This window comes from Cygnus atratus, chromosome 1 (assembly GCF_013377495.2).
Source record: "Cygnus atratus isolate AKBS03 ecotype Queensland, Australia chromosome 1, CAtr_DNAZoo_HiC_assembly, whole genome shotgun sequence".
In the NCBI taxonomy this organism is placed as follows: domain Eukaryota; kingdom Metazoa; phylum Chordata; class Aves; order Anseriformes; family Anatidae; genus Cygnus; species Cygnus atratus.
Window position 1 is genome coordinate 42,552,091 of NC_066362.1, and position 23,583 is coordinate 42,575,673.

General features: G+C 35.6%; 1 protein-coding gene across 1 annotated transcript in view; it reads left to right on the forward strand.

Moving 5' to 3' along the window:
- OTOGL (otogelin like) overlaps positions 1–23,583 on the forward strand; it is a 96,143-nt gene that overhangs the window by 55,959 nt on the left and 16,601 nt on the right. The window contains exons 30-44 of the mRNA XM_050713222.1: positions 1,831–1,987; positions 2,519–2,545; positions 6,284–6,451; positions 8,013–8,291; positions 8,917–9,034; positions 10,294–10,373; positions 11,321–11,590; positions 13,274–14,187; positions 15,335–15,512; positions 16,388–16,530; positions 17,706–17,729; positions 17,832–17,924; positions 18,598–18,787; positions 21,121–21,335; positions 23,131–23,272. Of these exons, the coding sequence (XP_050569179.1) occupies positions 1,831–1,987; positions 2,519–2,545; positions 6,284–6,451; positions 8,013–8,291; positions 8,917–9,034; positions 10,294–10,373; positions 11,321–11,590; positions 13,274–14,187; positions 15,335–15,512; positions 16,388–16,530; positions 17,706–17,729; positions 17,832–17,924; positions 18,598–18,787; positions 21,121–21,335; positions 23,131–23,272 (2,998 nt within the window). The remainder of the gene's footprint in view (positions 1–1,830; positions 1,988–2,518; positions 2,546–6,283; positions 6,452–8,012; positions 8,292–8,916; positions 9,035–10,293; positions 10,374–11,320; positions 11,591–13,273; positions 14,188–15,334; positions 15,513–16,387; positions 16,531–17,705; positions 17,730–17,831; positions 17,925–18,597; positions 18,788–21,120; positions 21,336–23,130; positions 23,273–23,583) is intronic.

The following is a 23,583-nucleotide window of genomic DNA, read 5'->3' on the forward strand; positions in this document are numbered from 1 at the left end:
GTAATAAATAAAAATGGAACTTTTGAGAGTTTTTAAGGAGCTGTATTATAATAACTCTTAAAGACATTTTCTCTTGAACATTCATTTCCTGTATCTTACCCATGTTGTGATTAACATTTTCAAGTATTATTCCAAGAACTTAGCATAATGATGTTAAGAAATTCATGTCAGGTGCAAAACATGGCATTTAATCAGTTGCCAGGTATTTTCATATGCACATATCCATCTTGTATGAGACAGGTTGTAAAGTAAACATCTTTCAGGTGTTTTTACAACCTCTTCATTAGCATGTGAAAAATACTGCTCTTTTGAAAGGTACTGTGACTTCCTACCTGCCTAACTACTGGCTGCACCGGCAGGGTAAGTGGTTCCAAGGAAAAAAAAAATATCCAAGCAGAGACAGACACTGGAGGCCTGGGAGGAACAGAAGGTGTAGATGTGGGTCTCAGGAGGTGCATGGAGCCGTGCTCTTGCAGTCACTCCTGTTGTGTGGGCAGTGGAGGATGCTACTGTGCATGGGGGCAAGCTCCTTCTCTAGGACAGGTGGCCTGTGGGTTCAGCATAGGCTGGAAAACCCCGTTTTCAGGGAGACAAAATCTTGCATCTCTGGCTGGCAGTGACTGATGGATTGCAATTGCCCGGCTGAGCACTGAGCTCAGCAGGGCCTGAGGGGAGCCCTGACACTTGCAGAAAGAAAGGTCTTCCTCATAACTCCTGAACTCAGCAGGAGCTTTGACCCTAGCCTCCCAGCTTGTCACAAAATGGAGAGATGCTGTTCTGCGAATGGGAGACACAGGTTGAACTCTGGAGCCAGTCTGCTGATTTGCGATTCCTGCTAAGCTACTATAGCCATTTTCAACGGAGCTAATGCTCATGTCCCTGACCCACTGGTTTTCAAAATAAGAAAAAGAGTGAAAGCAAAATGGCATCTCTCTCCAAGCACTAAAGGCAGAAAAATGGTCATCTTATCTCTGCCAGCGTCTAGCAACTGCCAACTGAGAAGCTGTCTCAATGTTAGATAAGTGCTGCCTTGTTGCTGTGGCGGTATTTGGGTAATCTGATGAGTGCCACTGGAGTGCTCTACAGCTGAGCTAGATTAGAGTCTATAAATGATTCCAAACTGAAGAAATACATTGTTTTAAAGTTCCTATGTGTTGAAAAAGAACACTTTTTTTTTTTTGAGATCTAGCTCGATATTACAAAAAAGGTGATTTAAATCCAAGAAATACTGTATCACTATCATGCTATTAAATTTGGGACTGCAGTAGGATTTTAGAGTGGTGAAGTGAGTGTCTGAACTAATGAAGATTTTTGGACAAATTATATTAAAAACTTGATAAATGTAGAAATATATTTCTGCAATATGTCACCAAGTGCTCAAGCTTTATTTTCCTGACCAAAAGCCCCTCTACAAATCGCTACTTTAATTACTCAATCATCAGTTGCAGCTCTGATTTTGCTGTTCTTCATGCAAAACTAACAGGATGGCTATAGGTGGCAGCATTTGCTTTATGAAAACACAGAACTGTCACATTCAACATGCTCTTCAGAGTCAACAAACAGAAAGTGTAGACAGTCATACTTGTTAATAATCACTGGTTAAATTTTTCTTTTGGTCTGTAAGGTAGGTACAAAATGGTCATCCACAATGCAGTTTTTGAAAAGGATTGTATCCAAACCTTAGAAAATGTCTTATATTTGTGGTAAATTACTTCAGACAATCCTTCCAGAAGTAGCACTCCTGCTGAAAATTGTGCAACAGGAATCTGTACAGCTCATGCAATAAAGTCACCCACTCTCTCTCCCCACCTCCCCCTTCCTTTTTTCCAGATTGATGTGACTTCCTTTGTCAAAAACTGTCATACAGACACATGTAACTGCAATCTTGGCGGAGACTGTGAATGTTTGTGTACCAGTATTGCAGCTTATGCCCACAAGTGCTGCCAGCAAGGAGCGGTGATACACTGGCGATCTCCCTCTCTCTGTGGTATGTACCTGGGCTGGCCTCAGACCAGAGCCCACTCAGAGAAAAGGACATCTTTGGCTTTTCTCTTCCCAAAATTAAAAATTTAACAGAAGAAGGTGGATAATAAATACACTTTACATATTTTAAAGTGACCTGTGTGTTAGCTGCTAAACACCTGAATATACTCTCTTTAGAAGACTGGTTGTGCTCAGAGGCTGTTGGAAAGGCACAGGCATACCACATGTGGGGAATGCCCAGGATTCTGTGTAGGGTAGCAAAGACTTTCAATCTGTTCTACCTTTCACTGACAGTGGGAAGAGTTCTTAGCTATAGAATAATTAGTGCTTCCGGTCTGCTGTCCTGGCACATCTATTCAAATATGCTCTATGTCACTGAATAAAAGCCAGAGGAAATAAAGTCACTAGTTGAAATATGTTACAGAAAATGAAACTTCCTCTGATGAAAGTGAATTTTACATTTTTAGGGTGAAGGTAAGCATGAACTCTGTTGTTAATTTATAGTAATAATATCCTTGTTTTCTTTTTCTTTTAGCTTACGACTGTGAATATTACAATCGAGGTATGTAGTACTTAATATTACTCTCTTTGATTCATCCTGGTATTTATATACCTTGATGAAAATACATAGGCTTCATGTTTGCTAGTATACCACCTAGCTATGTGCTAGAAACAAATCTGTATTCCCTGATTACAACATCGAATCTGTTTTTATAAAGCACTTAGTTGCAGGCCATTGACTAAAACCCAGTAATTTCTCACATTGACCACTCTAGAATTTGGAAGGTGTTTTTGACAAACGGTTTATCATCTTTCTTTCTGTACTATGCTATTTTGAAATACTTTTCTCCCCACCTATTATTTTGTTTCTCTTTTAAAAACAAAAACCCAAGACATACTTGTCTTATATTGGTTCACTCAGACTAAACCTGAAAAACATTTAGTTTGGTAATATCTCTCTTTAGCTGTTATGATTTAGTTTATATCTCTTTAGTTGTTATGATTTATCTATTGGTTTATTTATTTATTTGTTTGGATTCTTGATTTGGGTATATGAGTTCAGTGAGCTCAGCAAGTTAGCAAAACAAGTCTCCATGAGTCTTTTTGCTGTATGTCCAGAGACAGTGGGAGCATGGAAACAAACAACTTACTTGTAAGTAAAAACACACATCTGGAATCTCAGATGAAATATGATACACTGCACACAGAAGACAAAACTAGTTATAGCTTGTGCTGAGAAGAGTCTCTGTAAGCTGCAGCAGTGTTGGAGGTTATCTCATTTCTGTGCTCCCCATTCCCTGGGTGGGATTACACCACAATCACTTGAGTTCTCTGGACCTTCAGATCCATTATATAGAAGAGGTGACAAATATGTAATTTGCCACATATTCCTTGCTCATTTAATATCATTATGTCACTATACTGACTATTTTTTTGCAACATAACCTCTGACTAGTAACAAAGGTGTTTTCCTCCACTTAGGCAGACACAGTAAAGTATCGCTGGAGGCAAGTGCTTGTATGAACACATCCCTTGTATTCTTCAGTTTCACAGGATGAATCTGCACAAAATTACTTTTTGCCACTGTCTGTTTACTGGTGTAGTGCTACAATATCTGTGAGAACAAAATAAAATATATGGAAACTGGATATTGCATGTGGGATGTTAAAACATGAAAGATTTGGTTGATGATTAAGGAAACCCACAATTTTTGTTATTTTGTGTGTGTGTGTGTGTTTCTTCCATTCAGTTCTGCTATAGGTATCTAAAAATGCTGTTTTTTTTTTTTTTAAGCTTATTTTATTTTATTTTATTATTTTTTTTCTGTGCAGTATCTCATATACTATTTGGGATTTGACCAGTGTGAATAAAAACAGATAATCTCACATTAGTAAGTGATTCAAATATTGACACATTGTTGTGCATCTAACATAGTTATACATGGTTATCACCATTTGAATTTTCACCCCACTGAACTAATTACCTTTGGTGTTGTGAAATTTAAGTCTTTTTATCCAGAAAGGAATGGTGTAGACATAATGCATCTCTGATGATACTGAGTTAAGATTAATCATCATCATCATAATTAATCTGATAGGATTTTTAGAAAAAAAAAAAACACCTCATTTTATGAATATTTGTCACAGTTATTAACTTATGCTATTGGGTTTTATTCTAAATTGGCTTGTTTTCTTTTGATTTTCCTTCTTATATTGACATATAAAAGAGTTTGCTCTAGTTCAATTAAGAATTCAGTTGAACCAACTGATGGGATGATTCTTTGACTTGGCATGTGTAGTTATAACTGATTTGCTTCTACTTTTAATGGGTGAAGGTCAGTGATCCAGCTGTGTTAAATAATCTTAGTATTCCCTGATGTCTCAATTCATAACCTCAACATTTTCAGCATGTGGGTGGATTGCTGTGCCATGCAGCACATTTTAGAAGTCAGGGAGAAGCTCTAGAAGGAAGTTAGCTTGTGCTTGTGCTCCAGAATTCAGAACTGAGACCTATTACATTTTGAAATTGGTAGGATACATGATTTTCTGCACAGGTCTCACAAGTACTCTACCATAAAGTAACTAACTCCTGTACCGTAAAGTAACTAACTCCTTAGAACGAGAGTAGTATTCATGTAATAAACTTCCTGTGGCATCCCTTCTTAGATTTGGATACTGTTCAAGCGTTTGTAGGAAGTGAGATATTAAAAAAGAAGGGAAAATTGGCTAACTGCAATCACACAAATGTGACTTTCGATACATCCTTTTTAGCAACTTGCATCCTGTAATGAGCATCATACAGTAGACAATGCTTTTCTGCTTTAGAGAGTCCAACCCACTACATTAGCAGAATTTAGATACTGCTACGTATACCTGGCTTTCTACAATATTCCTTGCAATGTGGAATTTTGTCTTACTTAAAAAGTAGTATGAAAATCAAGGATGGCATGTGTTGACCATTGAATGCCATCAAAACACCTTCTGGTGTGTGGGATGGCTCTTCCTCTGATTCTTTTTTGTTCTGCATGATGTCAAACTGTTGAATCTTTGTGGAAACTTTCTCAGTTACAGCTCAGTCCTGATTTTGCTGTAGTCACAGGCAAAATGTCTGTTAGTACGTGGGAATGAACATCCCATGATTTAGGGTAGAGTCAGTAATTGACTTGCCACTTCCATAAAAGGGATCACTTTGTGGCAAGTTTGTGAGCTTCCAGTGCATACGAACTCCAGCATAGCTTCATTATAAAAACACTAATTATTTTCTTGCAGTTTTTTTCAGAAAATGGTGTTTAACTTCTAGCAAAGCCAAATCTCGTTATTAAGATAAGTTCTTCCCCCTTAGAAGAGTCATATCAGAGAGCAGATGTTCTAGGTTAGGAAAGGGGTACAGTCTTCTCACTAGGATTAAAGGATTAAAAGCTTTCTCAAAATTTACAAACCTTGTTTATTACTCACAAGGCAAGGTCTTAGAAGTATGCTGCTCTTGGTTCTTTCAGTGGGGTATAGTGACAAAGACTGATGCTGTTATATCTCAATGTATCCCTGTGAGCCTTTCCAGCCCCGCGGAAATAGCTTTAAGGGTATGTTATAGGATGTCTGGGGCATAGTTGGGACAGCAGCATTTTGGCAGCTGTACCAGCTGAAGATGTTGTCACCGCTATATTGGCATGAACTTTTGGATGACTATGTGCTGAACCAGACTGGAAAATTTAGCTGGTCATTTTTCAGTAGGATTAGTTTACTGCTGAAGTACTTAGGCTGGCATAATAAATGGGGCTGTAGGGGGACAGAAGCAAGTGGTCTTTGGGAGAAGATGAACTAGACAACTGCTTAAGCAAGGGAGCTGCCAGAACTTCAATTACAGCCTTCTTTTTTAATTGCCTTGTAGATATTGGAGTAGTTTCAGTGTCTATTTGGGGAATAATATTAAAGTTACTGTGTTGATATTCCAAAATATGGAAATAAGGACACGTGAAAGACAAAATACTACACAGAGGCAGCCCAGATCGCTTTCTTGTACGTGCCATTTTATGAGGATAGCTGCCCACACTTTTTTATGCTCACTTTGTATCTATTGTGTTTTGGAAAGCAAGCAAAGAGGAAGGGAGTACCTTGAACAGATAGATACAGACCTACTCCAGCATAACACCTTGAGGCATTGAGCTGTAGCTCAAAAAATATTTGATTCCAGGTAAGGTGAAATATTTAAGGCAATATATTATGTCAGCTAAGGCTTAAGTTTTGTATGTTATGCAAGTTGGATTGTTTTTTCTTTTACTATTTGATTTTTCTTCTCTTAGGGCTTGGTGAAGGACCCTATATTTTGGCAAGTTCTGGAGAAAATGACACAATTATAGGAGCTAATGTATCTAGTAGAAGGATATTTCCCCTGCCTAGAACTGGAGCATATGGAAATGTATTTTTCAGTTTCATGATAACTCCAGGTCTTTTCAAAGATAAAGATTTATGTAAGTGTTCTCAACATTACTGTGAATGTCAATACATATTTTTCAAACTATATGAATGTTTTTTGCTGCACCTTCTAAACCTAAAATAGTCTAGATATTTTTAGTTATTGGAATAATAACATTGAAGTGTTCTGCTTTTGAGGAGGAATACTGACTTTTTTGAAAAAAATATTGGAAAACCTACCTGCCAGCTGTAAAGCTGACTTCAGAAATTGTTTTAGATATGCTGCAAAATATGAGTGAAGAATTCCTTCTTGAGGAAAATGTAATTAGATTGTGTAACTGTAAAATGGAAAAATTTGCATATGTATCTAAAAAGTAACAATTCTGAAGATGAGTGAAGAAAATTTTGTCTCCAGTAAAATCATTTCTTTTCTATCTATTCTCTTTTGTGACTATTAATGCACCATAAAGCATGCAAATTAGAACAACCAATCTGGCTCCTGCATTATTAATGAGCAGCATCTCAATATAATGTAGAAGGAAGTTTCTTAGATCAACAGCTATTCCTAAAGTCTATTCTTCATTTATCAGAGACAGATCCAAACAATATAACCAAAAATAGATGTTTAAATATTTTACCTTCTGCCTTCTGCATATGTTTTCTTTTCTTCACATACACTGAGTTTGTGCCACTGAAGTCAATACTGACTTTCTCATTGCTTTCTATAGTTACAGAATTTAATTTTTTGACAAAATCCTAAACCCTCAGAAGTCAACATAGAGAAGGGCTGTATTTACTATAAAATTTGAAACTATAGTCACAAGCTGTGGACAATTTTCCATGTAGGTTTTTAGCTACAATTTTAAAAACAGAAAGTATATAAAATAGAAGAATTAGTTCAGTCTTGTCCGATTATCCAACCAGTGTCAAGTATAAGTAAAATATTCATTATGTCTGTGCAGTACACAGTTTTCATATTTGTGAGGGATGAGGTAGTGCTCATCTAGATTAAAGATATTGCTGGATTGTATTCAAGGTGACAAACAGATCTGAAGTCAGCCTTATTCTAAGTTCTTAAACTCTCAGATAATTTTCTTCACTTTCAATTTTTGGCAGGAGTAGAAAAAACAGGGGGTTGAGTCTTTTATTTGCCCACAAGTTTTCTTACTGTATTTCTGGATATGACTGTATGTAAAAAAAGCTTGACATGAAGATGAAGTAAAGCACGCTCTTACAGAATTTGCGATGTTACTTACTAAACAAGTTTCATTGCAGTTGAACAGTTGGATGTCCAAAGCTGAGGAAAAACTATCTCCATTTGAGCATATCCCAAGTTGAGACTGCTTATGAATTATTTTGAAGGCTGGTAGTAGTAGGATGAATGTAGTTTTTGTCTGATTAGCTCTTTGGTGAACTCTGCATTATGTGATCACTTGAAGTTTCTTTTTGACCTGCATTTCTACCTTTTCCATACTATAGATTTATTTATTTATTTATTTATTTTTCTATAAAGCAGTGTTTAAAAGGAGCCACTTAGCCAATATATAGATTGAATCGCACTTTCAGATTGTTTTCTATGAAAAGTTTGCTATTAATTTTTTTTTTCTTTTGTCGAAGCTCTCTCTCTTGTTTCCCTTGAATCTGCTGAAAGGCCAAACTACTTTCTGTACATACATGCTAATGAAACCATTGGTCTGGAACAGTGGCAGGCAAGTGCCTCCTTTCGGAGACGAGCCACATTTTTCCACCACCAAGGCCTCTGGAGTCCAGGGCTCAGTGCCTTCGAACTGCACAGTAAAAAAGGTTTTTTCATCATTCTCACATCATCTGGTGTTAAAGTGGCAAAGTACGATGACTCAGAAGAATTCAAACGTCTAAGTAGCTTTAGTATTGAAGGTAAATTTTGCATAATCCACAGGGATAAATTTGGTTTCTTCTTCTTGCCTTCAGAGCATTTCTCATGCATTAGCAATAGTAACAAGTATTTTTATCTTATTCTTAAGTACTATTCTGTCTTTGTCTTCCATTCTACATCCAAATGTTTTTTTTTTTTTGCAGATACAAAGAACACTTTACTTTTTGACTATATTTTAATTGTTTTATTCTTTCAAAATAAATGTGGCATGTCACAAAAAGTGCATGTTAATGTCTTGTTATTGAGCTACAGATATCTTTTTTTTTTTCTTAAATGAATGGAGTAACAGTATCACATTTGAAACAAAGAGTACATTCACTATGTTTAGCTATGTTTAACTGATCTTTTTAAACAGAATGTGTTGTGAAAAATAAGTAGTTGTTTGTATCTTTGATGTTTCAGTGTCTTTTACCTTGATTGAATTTAAAATACTTATTCAAATGACATAAATGAACAAAATCTCACCTATTAAAGTTCTTGAATATTTCCATACTGGGTTTTCCTTTTTTACATTTTTCTGAAAATTCCAAAGGTATAGAAAATACTATAAATTTACAGTTTTTTGACTACTAAACCAATAAATAATACCTTCTCCTTCTTTATCAGAACTCAGTGCCTCTGTGCCTTATAGAAGGATGTGTGAATGGAGATATGAATCTTGTGCTAATCCTTGTTTTAAAACATGTAGTGATCCTGAAGGAATAGCATGTAAATTTCTTCCTCCGTAAGTCAAATTAAGCTCAATATTACTGCTATATTTTTTCATGTAATGTTCATACAGTATGTTTTCTGAAAATTACTTCAGCTGTAATGTCCATTAATTTTTAGTCATCCAAATTTCAATAGCAACTCTCACAATTAGTGTGAAAACATTTGCAACAAGCCACTTGTTTTCCATGTTATATATTCTTGTTTACATATGAACTTTTGACGTAAGTAGGAACAAAGAATAAAAGGGTTTGTATTTAGCCTAGGGGATTAGCTTCTGGTAGTGCTAGATTGACATTTATTAAATGAAATGAACTCTGTTCCCTTCAGCGGATATGATATATTCAAATCCTAAACTGGTATCTCATGATACTGTAACTGATTTAATCCTTCTGGTGATTAAAAGTCTGAGACCAAAAGCTAGAGGAATAGTTAGGGTGAATGACGCCCTCTCCTGTGAGAGGATGGAACTTTACACTAAAAGATGGTCTTTGGCATGACAGGAGGGATTTTACCCTGCTGGTGTTAGTTTGTTAGTCTTAGTAATAAGCTTTCCTGTTTCCATGGATCTCCCCGGCATCTATGGAAAGTGAATTTTTATAAATAAACCAAAGGACAATATGTCTAAAAACTCAAGACACAAAATCCGGTGGAAAAGAAATGATATTTTGAATTTCAGATTATCTCCATGGGCCTATGCAATCTATAGTTAGGATTATTACTAATATAACTAATTTCCTGTCTTGCTATTTTTACATTTTTTCTGTATTGGCACACTGGTTGCTTATTGAATGATTTTATTGTTAAAAATCCCCCATAATTAAAAAGTAAGATAATATGTAGACTTGTCTGTAGTCTTCCACTCTGAAACTGCACAAGAATGAGACTTTTTATAGAGTCAGTCTAAATATCTTAATATCTGAAATGAACATATCTGGGCAAAACAGCACTCTTGCAAGTTAAGTTCTTGGTCCTGTTGGAATCTGTTCAGCTTTGGCACCTGAACTTCCACCTGTGTGTGGAAGCAGAATGCTCCAAAACCATCACATCCATCAGCATATGCACATAATTGATTATTAACAATTTAGAAACAGAATTGTGCTGTCTCATTGACCTTAAAATAACTCATAATTCTGTGTTCATCTTTACACTGGAAAGTTCTCAGAACTCTGATGGGGAAGACAATCAAATGTCTCGTTTTACCAAAATGAAATAATTTAAAATTGATTTATATTTCTGCTGTGGCTTTAGAATTAACTATACAATATTTTAAAGGGTTGAAGGATGCTTGCCATACTGTCCCAAAAACATGATCCTTGATGAGGTCACACTTAAATGTGTTTACCCAGAAGATTGTAAGTATATTTTACGATATTAATCTAATCTTATAAATTGTTTTACAGATAATGAGAAGTGATTTAATCAGATGTATTTTGATTTTTATTATTATTATTTTTTATTTTTATTAAATGTTATAACAAAATATCTTTCTGTTGAAGAGCCTCACTCTGGGACCTAGGCTCCACTCCCAGTCATCCAAAATACATCTTCTACATTCATATGAATATCTATATTGAATTCCTTCATTTATCTAATAGTGTGAAATTCAACATTTTTGGTGTTTTTAGACTCAATATAACTGTGATTTGACTATATAATGCTAGAGTGTCATATGTATATGAAAGATCTCAAATGGAAAAAATATTGCTTTGGTGAAAAGTTCAGACTTTTCAGTAGGTGAGCCATCCCTAACAACTTCCTTAGATCTATTTAATAACTTTTAGTGTGTGAAGATACCACTATTTGCTTATTTTTTGAATATTGCATTCTTTTAACACAACTATTGCATTTTAATACTTCATTTTTTCCTTTACAAATTTAAATTATTTGCATGTTGATATTTGCTAGTATAAAGTTATCTCATATATTATATTGCCTTCCAAAGATATAAAAGAAGATAGCATACTCTATACTCTACTTATGCCAATTTTTTTTACTATTTTAGATTTACTGAATTTTCCATAGAATTCCCTTGTTGCTTCAAAACTGCTCTGCAAATTCAAGGTTTTCAGTAATAATAAAAATTGGCTACTCCATTTGCAAAGAAAATTAGAATCTTCTTGAGAGTGAGTTGAGTTCCTCAAAGCCATCAGGCAACCTGGAACCATTGGTAACTTATCTTTTCAGCAAAATTATGCTCTGGTTTGTTAGTATTTAAATGGGACTTGAATATACATAGATGTTGATATCTTGCTTTACGAATAATCCACAAAATACAGTGAAATGTGCATTTTCATTTTAGGTATAGCTGTGACACCTGTGGAATCAGCAATTGAAACAAAACCTTCTTTGTTATTCCCTCACGTGATTAGTACCACAGCAAGATTTCCTCAGAAACATCCTATTCTTGTTACTTCAGGGACTGAGTCAACTCATACCCATATGACAACCGAAATTACCATGAAGGCAAACACAACTTCAGCAGGAATGAATATGTCAGCGCAGTCCATTACAGATTTTTATTCACTGGAAGCATCTAATGCAGCCACCTATTCGACCTTTTCATTATCAAGTACAGTGGAGCCTTCTGGTGTACCTCACAGCACAGCAAGCCCTTCTGTCCTTTCCAAACTCATATCTTCAACAGATTTTCCAACTGCTTTTCAAACCTCAGCAGTCACATCACATACTGTCAGTTCTACCCCATCTATAACTTCACCTATTCTAGTAGCAACTTCAACAACCTTACTCAGTTCCAGTCCTCTTCCAACAGGTTCTACATTATTAATACCCAGTTCACTAGGGGTAGTTCCACTTCCACTTGAAGCATCAACCACTCAGCTAGGAACTGTTCCCTCTACCTCAACAAATTTGATCTCCAAACCATCTTCTGTCACTTCTGAGCTGCCAGCAGGGACTGTGAGGAGTAGAAGTCCTTCAGTAAGTCATTCTAAGGGAACAGGAATATCTTCTGAAGTGTCCTTGCCTGCTTTACTGGCTGGCAGAGCAACTTTCACAAGACCCCTATTTCTTCTAGGTTCACGGCTGACATTAAGTGCACCTACTTCTCCTGTATCCACTTTGTCTGTTAGAACTATGTCTGGTTTTGGCCAACCTGTAGTTCACTCAACACCCATTTCTGCATTAACTTCAGCAGCTCCTCAAATTCCTAAAACAACTAGCTTTGAGACAAGTTTTCCTCAATTAATCTCATCTTCATCTTCGGAAACAACCAAACCCTTGTCTAAAACTTCTCTGGTACCATTAAATACAAGTTCGTTAGCTAGATTTTCTCCAAAGCCATTTTTATCTTCAGTGGAAATTTCAGTGACTGTTTCTAAGCAGACAGCCCCATTAATGAAAGGCAGTATTTCAACTGCTCTGCCCATAGTGGCTAGATCTTCACCTCAAGTTGCTTCTCAAATCCCTATAAAAACTTCTTCAAGTCCTTCTGTAACACACACAGTCTCAATACCAGTGCATTCTCTGACTACTTCCCTGAAGCCCAAAGCTATGAGAGATGTCACTGTTGTCTCAAAAAGTATTTATAAAGAACCTCCCACTTTTTCAGTGTCTCTACTAGCCAATCCTACAATCTCTGATATGTTTTTAGCAAGCTCAGCCTCAACAGAAAATAAATACATAATCCCCACTGATTCGTTTTCACTGTCATTCATTTCTAAAAAGCCGAAGAAAACCATTAGTTCTACAGTATTCCCTATTAGGACATTGGTATTACCTCCAAATGCAACATTAACAACCACTGAAAAAATTACAGAGTACCTAGTAAGTCCTCGCACAGAGATGAAAACCATGCCTGTTGCACAGAGTGCAGGCACTTTCGCTCCTAAAGATCTTTCTTTTACAATACCGTCATCTCTACTTAGAATCTTATCAACATCACAACCATCCTCTGTGACATCTCATACTACAAGTTTTTCAGCGATTCCCATATTCAGCAGGACATCTTCATTAACACAAAATATAACTGCTACCCAAACACCAGTTTCATCTCTAGATGCACAAGGAGCCTCAAAAAGTCCAGTTACAGACTTTGCAGCTTCTACAGATTTTTCTGCATTCATTTTAAACATTAGCTCTTGTACTTCCCTTTCAGCAACACTAAACACATCCATTATAATGCCCTCTTTACTAATGCCTAAAACTCCTAAGGTCACTTTAGAAAGCCAGTCTGGTAGGGTCTCCATGTCTTCACCTCCTCCTAAGACCACTCATATCTCTGCTGTTTCTCTAGGAAAACAGAGTTCTTCGGTAAGTTCTTCAGCAGAAGATGGAACAATATCAGTCATGTCAGCTGGAATCATCACTCAATCCACTGCACCAATGATAATGAACACAACAGTGAATGCTACATCCCTAAAAACACCTTATACTTTTGTAAAAATACCACCCAGTTCTTCAGCCAGTTTATTAATTGCTTCTGACACTACTGTATTCCCTAGGATTACTTCAAAAACGTCTGATTCTTTTGTTGCTGATTTGAAGTTTCATATGGCTTCACCTTCAGTTCCTACCACCATAGAAACACCTATGTATGTATCACGCAAGTCTTTATTTACATCTCCAGTATCTCATGTTTCACAGAGCAGTAAAGAAACTCCAAAAATGACAATCATGAAAACAACTGGTACTACAAATCCTTTATCACAGACAAAGAGTACTTCATTTACAGCTTCAGAATTTAAGTATGCAACCTCATTTGAAAGAACTTCAGATACTTTAGAAAGCAGCCAGACTTCACATTTGCAAAGAAATGTAACCAAGACAAAGTCAACCACAACAGAGAAATCTTCCCTGCCTTATTTGACAGTACCTGCAGGTCAGAGTTCACCCTTTTCAAGAGAAAGAAATATAACCTTAGCAAAAAATCTCTCTGAAGTTCCAGATGTAACAACATCTGATTGGTCTAAAATCCTAACACAGAGAACAGGTAAACCTTATTTCAATTTAACAGAGCCCACAGAGTTGGAGAACAGAACTGTAATAGATTTATCCCATTCTGTTGGTGAAATGGTGCTTTCTTCCCCTTCAGAGACTATGGAAACACAAACTTCTCTGGCAAGCACAAAAACATTGACAGCTATAGCTGACAAGGCTTCTTCTGGTACAATGATACATCCACTGTCGTATACATCTTCTGAATGCGTGGTATGATAGTTTTACTTGCCTTGATGCGTTAATGTATGGATATCTATACTGATATTCAGCATGTTATACCAGAGATTTTAAGTATCTCCTATTTTCGTTTCATTTTTCTATTATGTAAAAATGAATTATTCTTAGCGGATTGTTGTATCCCTGCACTTTTAGTGCCCTGGTATATTCTGCAAATTAGATCTATTGCTCAGGGAAAAAAAAAAAAAAGTCTAAAGCTTTGTGCTGATTCTAGACAGCAAAATATATTTCTGAGGTTCAGAAAAAAGCCATAGTCCATAGAATCTGGAGGTTTGTGCACAATCTGGCCTTTCTGTTTTCCATTTCTTTCTTTCTGATAGGGTATAAAATGATGGGAATGCATGATTCTGTATTTTTTTTAAATGCTTTTGTGTTATAATGCTTTATATAGAGTATTCCACTGTCACTAGATGGAACAGGAGGGGTGTAGGTGAATTGATGTTCATCACTGTCATCTGTAGCAAATAAGCAATTATTTCCAAAATAACTGATGCAAATAACAACAACTGCAAGATAATTAAGTCTGTACAGCAAAGTTAGACACTCAGTATCTAAATTGTAGGACATATTTGCCTCACCCAAGCCTTCTTGTCTTGTCAGCGTGAAGGATTTAACTGGCCAAATTATCTTCAGACTTCTGCTTATTTTAATGCAATTTATTTTAATGCCTTTTTTGTTTGTTTGTGGGTATGTATTTAATCTCTCTGAGGAAGTGCTACATTTTTGTTCCCAGTGTTCTGGTTACTTAGGGGTCTTTTACTTTCTAGTACTAGCAGTGCAGAATATTAATTTAATGATCCCTCTCTCTCTTTTATTTTTATTTTTTAACCTGGGACCAGGTTGCCTGGGAGAGATCTAGAGACTATCGTTAGCTTGCTGATATCCTATGCATCTCATTGTAGTCAAATGCAAGATCAGGTGTTAGTTTGTACTGTATCTAAACTTGCATGACAAAAGAATATTTTAGTCCAGCTTCCAGACCCAAAGTCAAATATATAGGAGGAGTCACATAAATGTGTTAATTCTGTCTCAGAGTAGGGCTATAAACTAGCGATCGCTTGGACTTCATAAGTACAATGAGTGTAAAGCTGATTCTGGTTGTTTTTTCCATATATGACAGCCAAGATATCTTGAACCTGTCGACAAATGTAGCCAGTATATATGTGTTAATATGGGTTGGATGTTATACAACCTATCAAGGAACTGCCCTAAGGATGCGCAGAAGCCAGACTGTGGTTTTCGAGGAATGCCAGTTCAAGTTAACGCTGATAGTTGTTGCCCAGAATGGGAATGTCCCTGTAAGTCACAGTTATATTATTATATACTTCCAACATAGAGACTTAATATGGAAATTTCAAGTGATAAATTAAGGGATTAATACAGTGGGAAGATTAAGCTGAATACTGAAATGAATTTAAAGGAGATTGTTTTGGGCCTCATCAGAAAAACAATGAAATATAGTAAATGCTTTGGTATCTTTGAATTAACATTCAGGAGAGTCAAAAAGATGGTTGAAATTAAAACATTGCAATTAGATCCACATATCAAATGTCAACATTTTTAACAGAAAATCTTCAGAATTTCTATCATTAGAAAACATTGAGATGTCAACACTTCTGGGAAGAAAAATTAAATACTTGTTTTTTCTGAAAGAACCCCCCGAAACTTCACTTAGCTCTAAAAGGAGTACTTAATGATATTTAGAAACTGTAGAGACAGGTAGCAGACTCAAGGGAACCAGAAGGTTAAACAGAAGTCATATTAAAAGCCTTGCGTCATTTCTGAAACACAGATCACATTTTAAAATATTTGTTTCAAGATCAAATGGATGTGTATCTTGCTATCAGCGTGCCAAATATTTGTATACATTAATGTACATATTTCATCTGACGATGTACAGATTCATTAATCTTACTTGTAAAACATTGTTGTAAGTGAAAATTTTTACCATTTTAAAATTTACTGGGCATATAGCACTTGATTAAGCTATGTCCACTAAATAACATAAGATGCTTCTCCTTGTGGCTCAATATGCTGTCTACGGAACAATGCCGGCAATATATACATGAAAGTACGTCATATGAAAGTAACTACTGCTCAAACTAAAAATGTTTTTAGAAATGCCTAGTATTCTGTTTCATGGTAACCTTAATAAATGACAGTTCTTTTTTAGGTCAGTGTTCTGTACTGTCTGAACTGAGTGTTATTACATTTGATGGAAACAACATAGCCCTCTGTAATATGGCTTCCTACATTTTAGTCAAGCTACCAGGAGAAGTTATTATTGCTCATATTGAAAAATGTCCTTCTAATCAGGTAAGATACTTGCCTTTCCTCAATAATTTGTGTCTTGAATGTTGGTGTTATAGGTATGAAATAGTGCAAAAATGCATCACTAAAAACTTTCAGTTTTTATAAATTCATCTGAATTTATACATTACAGTATTGTCAAAATGAAGAAATATTTGGAATAGTCACAAAAATCTTTTGCCTTTATTTAAGGAAGGTAGTAGAAGTTCAGGATTAGTGTGATGAGATACTTTGCCACTGTCTACCCCTCTGCATTGCCTGCAGAGGGAGTCCAGACATTTCATTTTTGGACTGCCATTTTTCGTCAGGTCAGTCTCGTCTTTAGAGTCTGCACAAATGTTTCCTTTGCATTGCCCATGGTTTTAATTCATGAAGACCTTGATCAGTTGGCTTGCATTTCCATCTTTGGCTTGTAGATAAACAAGTTCCTCACCAGGTACTTTAGCAGTCTTCTTTCCTTCCCATCCCTCTTTGGTCTCATAACCACTCTCTAATACATTCTGGGCAATGGTATGTTTAAATGTTAAGTCCTGAGTCTTGCAATGTTTTAGATGTTTTCTTTTGAATTTCTTTTTCTTTCTTTTCACTGTTTCTTGGATGCAGACTAAAGGTGTGATTGCAGCTTACATAGGCAAATGAGAAGTCTGTAGCTGTTTTTATTTAATAAATATTTTCTAAAAAGGTTTTATAGCATATGCTGAGATTAATGAGGCTGTTAATGAGTCGCTCTCAATGTTAAAGGTGATTCATTGGAAGCCAGCTGAGCTATGGTATATATGAGTTGCAATCATGTGTGGAAAGATGTCTTGGTAAAATAGTTTTATCAAGGTTAAGGCAGGGGATTTTATTGGGATGACCATTATATCTCTAAGTATTCTTTTTTATTCAACTTGTCTAGGTCATTGGGTTGTCTTTTCTGTATTATTTGCCATATAAACCCCTTTTATTTAACTTTTTAATAAGTAAAGAAAGTTTCTAAAATTAGTTAATTGAAAGGTACAATGTATTAGCTGGGAAATGTGTATTATTTTTTATTTATAAGGAATATATTGGATGATTTAAATTAGGAAGCTGATTGTAGAAGAACTTTTAAACACAAAGAGAACATTCAACTTATTCTTGCCAAATAAGAATTCTGCTGACTATCATTGCACTTCTAATCTACTTTTTTTTTTTTTCAGAGTGCAAATTCAATAAGAAATCTAGTAAGTACTTTTTTCCTTTATTAATTATAAATTGTATGAGTATTACACATATTGAAATAATTCTTCTACTCCTTAAAACTTTTTAATCACTTTTCTTTCAAGGTTCCCCCTGCAAGTACTTCAGGGCTCTGCTTTAAGAAGTTGAATGTAACAACACATAGATCTAAATTACTTATTAATCGTTTAGCAAGAAAAGTAAGTATATATCACCAACATATAGCATGTGTACATTTAAGAGATAACTGGAGAGCTATTCTATGTAGAATGAGGTAGGTCAGGCTTATAATGAATGTACTACAGGAATAGGATTACTTCTGCAGTTCATGTTCCTGGTAATTCATAGTATGCTAGAAGAAAAAATAACATTTCTGATACTAAGCCTCACTTGCCTGTCATTTATACAACACTTCAAAGTGATTTGAGATTTTAAAGAAGCTGCAAAGGCATTTATATGTGAGACAATATTTCCAGAAAACCTAGAACAGAATAGTTTTCCAAGATGTGATAAATATTTAGGCTGTCATTTCTGCTAGGTAATAACAGATTAGAACAGTTTAGAACAGATAACTTTGAAAAATCAGAATAATCAGGGTTTTTTTGTTGTTTTGTTTTACCATATGATATAGGATACATAATATTTATTGCTTCCTTAATTAGAGAAGACTTCCATATCATTATTTTTTCTCATGCCTACTTCATCTGCAGTTACAGAGTCACTAACAGGAAGCATTGTGATATAAACACAGTGACTACTGCTATTGTATGTGGCAGACACTGTAAAATTATCTTTTGCTTTAAGATGTAAATAAATATAAAATACATCCTTGCAATCTGTTTTTATCCCTAAAAAGCATTTGGTTTATTTTAGGTAGTAGTGGATTCTGTAATTCCATCATTACCGTTTTCAAAAGAAGGACTGAGTATTCAGGATACTGGTGCAATGTATGTCATTAATACCCCAGCTGGTATTAGCATCAAGTGGGCTCATGTTACAGGCATCATAGATATACAGTATGGATTACACTCTAACACATCAATGAAGACGGAAGGACTTTGTGGTGAGGCTATGGTGGCAATTAATTACTTTCATATTTACAATTTACACCTTCCTTTTGTGTCTGTGATCTGTTATCCCTATAGCTTTCCATGTTACTCCCTTTAATTACACTGTCAATCATATTTGAAGTAGGCTTGTGAATTTGTATTAATTAACAGTAATAAATCAATAATCCTGTTTGAAAGCAATGCTTGTTAACAGAGCAGTTTTCAGAACAAGTAATGATCAATACACTATATTTAATTAATTTTTTTAAAAAATGTAGTCATCTCTTCCTGTGCTAAGAATATCATTGAAGTCAAGCAAAGAAAAGGGCAAAACTTTATATGGAGAAGTGACTGCTGAAGAAGTTCAAGTACAGAGAGTATGCTTCAATGATTATAGGAGAAAGGGATAACTATAGGATGCTGGCAGTGATACCTAGTGCTATGCAAATACTGATAAAAGGTGTAAATACTGATAAAAGGTGTAACTTGGGGAGGGTCTGAGTTCACTAAGGATGGTGAATCCAAGTTCAGACCTGTTACAATTGGATCTAGGGTCAAAGACTGTCTAAGCTATCAGACTTAAATTACAATGACAGCAAATTTTGCATGCTCCAGGCTTCCCTAATAATGCCTTTATAACTCTGCCAGTATGAATTTTATGGAAAAATGTAAACAGGTATTCTAGAGTAACATTAATTGCATCATAAATGTTACTTTTCTGGTGCATTTATTTTACTGAAATCTATCCCATATTGACCAGAAAAAAATATTCTTTAAAATATTTCAATCTGCTTTTAGTTTTAAAAGCAAACAAAATAATTCAGGTATGGTTTACGTATACATTCTAAGCAAATTAAGTATTTAAAATCAATTTCTGTATTCTGCTTGAACAAAAGAAAAGTTCTATATCTTGTGAGAGAAGGGGAATGCTGGCTGTGGCAGATACTGCACTTTTCCTGGTATCATGCCCAGTATCATCATCTCTATTCAAACTGGAAAGGTTGGGATGAGATGAGATTGCAGGTAGGAAGTATTATAGAATAGTTGCTCTTTTTGTCATGAAAAGACAGGAGGAGGAAGAATATGCACACAACTCCAATCTCAGCTGAACAGTGCTGCTCTACCTGGTATTTTGCAAAAAGTATGAAGCCTCAGTTAGTGTTTTTTTCTGTCATCTAATGTTTGCTTCTGTCTGGAATTCTCCTGTCCTCTCCCCTTCATACTGAAGAAAATGTTGGGCTATGTGGTAAATTGGTTTTATTTTTACACCTGTATTGGTTCTGCAGTTCTGTAGGGTGATCTTACAGAATTCTAATGCCAGTACCGGCTGTGGGGTGGCATTGGGACAGCAAGAAGAAGCAGTGCTACTATCAAGTGCTTCTTATCATGCAAATACTATCTCCTGTACTTCCCCATGCTGTCTGAGAGAATAGCAGGGCCTGTCACACCAGCCTAGTCCACCGGGGTCCCTGGAGGGTATCAGGAAACAGGGCTCAAAGCATGAAGACTTGGGCTATGATTAGCCATGTAGAAGCAACGTGGAGAAAGGATATAGAAACTTTGGGTGTTCTGTCTCTGGGATTTAAAACACTATTATGAAAATTAAAAAGGCTGATGTTATTGACTTCTTGTGTGTTCATAAGAGATGCGTATTTCCATTGACAAATTAACTAAATACACTATTTCTAAACTAACTAACTAACCAAATACACTCTATTTACACTCTAGCTCAGATAGCCAATTGATGTTCGGGTCTTGGGGAGTGCTTTTTTGAGTGCTTTGGTATTAATATACAGGTTTGGAAAAGTATTTTCAATAAAGAAAGCAATTTGTTCATCAAAAGGCTTCTTTCACAACTTCTTGCATTTAGATGTCCAATTAAATTTGAATAAAGCATCAGATTGTCAGCAATGTGCAATTAATTTGAAAATCATCTACACTTACTCCGATGCAGCTGATTGCTATTCAGTAGAAGAGCAGAGAATTTCGTGCCATGTCAATGAATTAGCCCCCTCAACAGCACATTTTGGTGACAGTTTTTCTTAAAACTTCATTCATTATTGGGAAAAGTATTATTACTTGTATTATATGATCTGCTTGCTTTGCTAAGCTGATCATGGAATCATAACTAGACGGTTGGATCTACAGCAGACATGTAGTTGCTGTGATTTATAAATTCAGATGACTAAGTCTCACACATGAACTTGTTGCAATGTTAATTTTATCAATTGCACTTTTCTCTCTCAAAGGAAGTAATACACCTTTTTTTTTCCTTTTTTTTTTTTTCCTTTTTTTTTTTTTTGCTTGTTTGCTTGTTTTTACTTTGAATGTGATGCTCTGACTCCAGGGGTGTGTAATGGAGATCCTACCGATGACCTGAAAATGCAAAACAGGACCATAATTACAAATGTGGAGGAAATTGAAATGTTCATTAAGAGTTGGGAAATTGAGAAATCACATGATGTAACAACTAGGAGGCCAGTAAGAAACTGTACTGAAGATAACTGCACATACTGCATAGAACTGTTAAACAGAAGTGTTTTCCTCCCTTGTCACAAGAAAGTGAGTACAAAGTTCAAAGAAATTCCAGGTGCAAATTAAATGGAAGTTGCATTGTTAAGAAAAGAGTGAGAGAGATGCAGATTTTTTATGTTTTGCTTATTTTCATGAGTTCATAACAGGGTGGCTCCAATGCTTTTGTCATCTTGTACATTGTAAATAATTCCTCAGGTAAAAAGAAAAGTACATCTACGTGGATCTCAGTGCTTTAACTCTGTTTCTTAAATCACTGATTAGGCAAAGCTCAACGAAGTGGCACCAGTTCATCATCCCAACACAGGTTTATTCCTAAAGATCGATTTTTTAACAAAAGCTTGACAACAGTCACTACAAATAAAAGCCTCATGCTTCTTCTGCATACAAAAGCAACTCACATAGCCTAAGACTGATTGGACTAATGACATTTCCTGTTAAACAGCTTTTGATGTAGTTACTATTATGTTGACAGTTTGGTAGCTTTTCTTACAGAAATCATAATAATTTATTTTTGGAAACAGTGCTTTCAAACAGAGATGTATCTCTAGCATGCAGACTACGACTAGAGCAGCACAGCTGCTTCCCACAATGGGAAATGAAAAAGCCCATTTCTCTCAACACTGACTTTTCCCACTTAATTCAATATAAAAAGGATTAATTATTTAAGTGTCCCTTTCTTTCTCAGAGATGGACATGTCTAGATTCCTGATTCAATTCTAGCTCTTCTGCTTTTCCAGCCTGGCTTTGCTTTGCATTACTTTCTGTGGTCTTCATCGCAGACAAATGCTGTTACAGGTGTTGTAGACAGCTGAACCCCTTCCTTCAAAATCCCAAGTCCTCTCCTCATTTTTCCCAGGTAGAAAAAATGGAGGGAATTCTTCCTAAAGACATGGCTTAAAGAGATTTTATAGCTATCTGCCACAGAAGCTGAATGGCAAGGAATGAACTGTGGAATCCATAAGGGAGAATACCACCAGTGGGCAGCAATATGTTTTTCATAATTGTTTTAACATATCTGATTTGGAAATAATTTAATCTGAATAGTCAGAACTCTTACTTCATATATGTTTCCAGGAGAACTCTCATATCCTGAGGTGCAATGCAATTGCATCTCTTCCTGGCTTATATCAAAATCTGACATCCATTACGAGGTTTGTTTTCTTTCATGCACATTATGGTAGCAGATTGAGACTGGATGGAGCATATTGTGTGCTTCACAGACATGAAGCAACTGGACAAGGATAGGTAACAGAATCGTCTGTGTAACAAACTGTAAGGCAAGAATGAAAAACTGGTTGAAGATTTGCTGAAACCACCAGGAGGGCTGGGCTGTTGCACAGTAGTGGACAGGCAGAATAAAACAAATTCTGACTTCTTCCACCTTTTTTGTAAACTTATGCAAAGAAAAACAATGCAAATAAAATAGGTTGGAACCTGCATTTAGACTCAGTAACATAGGCAATCAGGCCCTATACACAGACAAAAAGAGTACTTGCTAATAGTTCATTCACAGCAGGAATTTATGGAAGATATAGCTGCAATGTTTAATTGAGATTGTTGACTTTTAGCTGATCAGACAGTACTGCAGAAGTTCTTGTAAGTAGCATTACAGTCTCATGCCTACTAATGAGAATAAGTTTCTGGCAATTTAAGTTTTGCAGAATGAGTGTTCTGAAAAAAAAAAAAAAATGATATTTTCTACTTTGGAGAATGCTTGTGATTTTATTTCCCCTTTACCTGTGTTATTTCTTGTAATTAATGATTAATTTTAATTACAGAAAACTCTTCTACGTGTTAATTCTCAATTACAATGTGTTCCTAGGTTTCACCACAGGAGTTTTGTGAAAAGATGTGGATCAACAGCACTCATTTTTTGAATTATGAGTGTGATGCACTTTCTGCATATGTGGCGTTATGCAACAAGCACAATATCTGCATTAAATGGAGGACTTCTGATTATTGCTGTAAGCAGACAGCAATGTTCTATATTCTAATGTGACTTTATCCTGCTGCAGTGTATAGAGATGGGTTAAAAAATACATTTCTTCCTATTGCTATTGGACGTGCTGTCTCATTCTATCACAGCATTAGTAAGCCATGGTCCAAGTTCTTGAAATGTATCACCACTTAGTGTCATGAAAGAATTTTAATCTTGATTGAAAAAGAAGCTTATTTAAAGTACCACTAAAAATATAAATATATGCTTTCTGTGATATACTTTATTGTTCCTATTACCTGTTTACCTAATGAAATTCTGAAAGAATGATAGCAACAC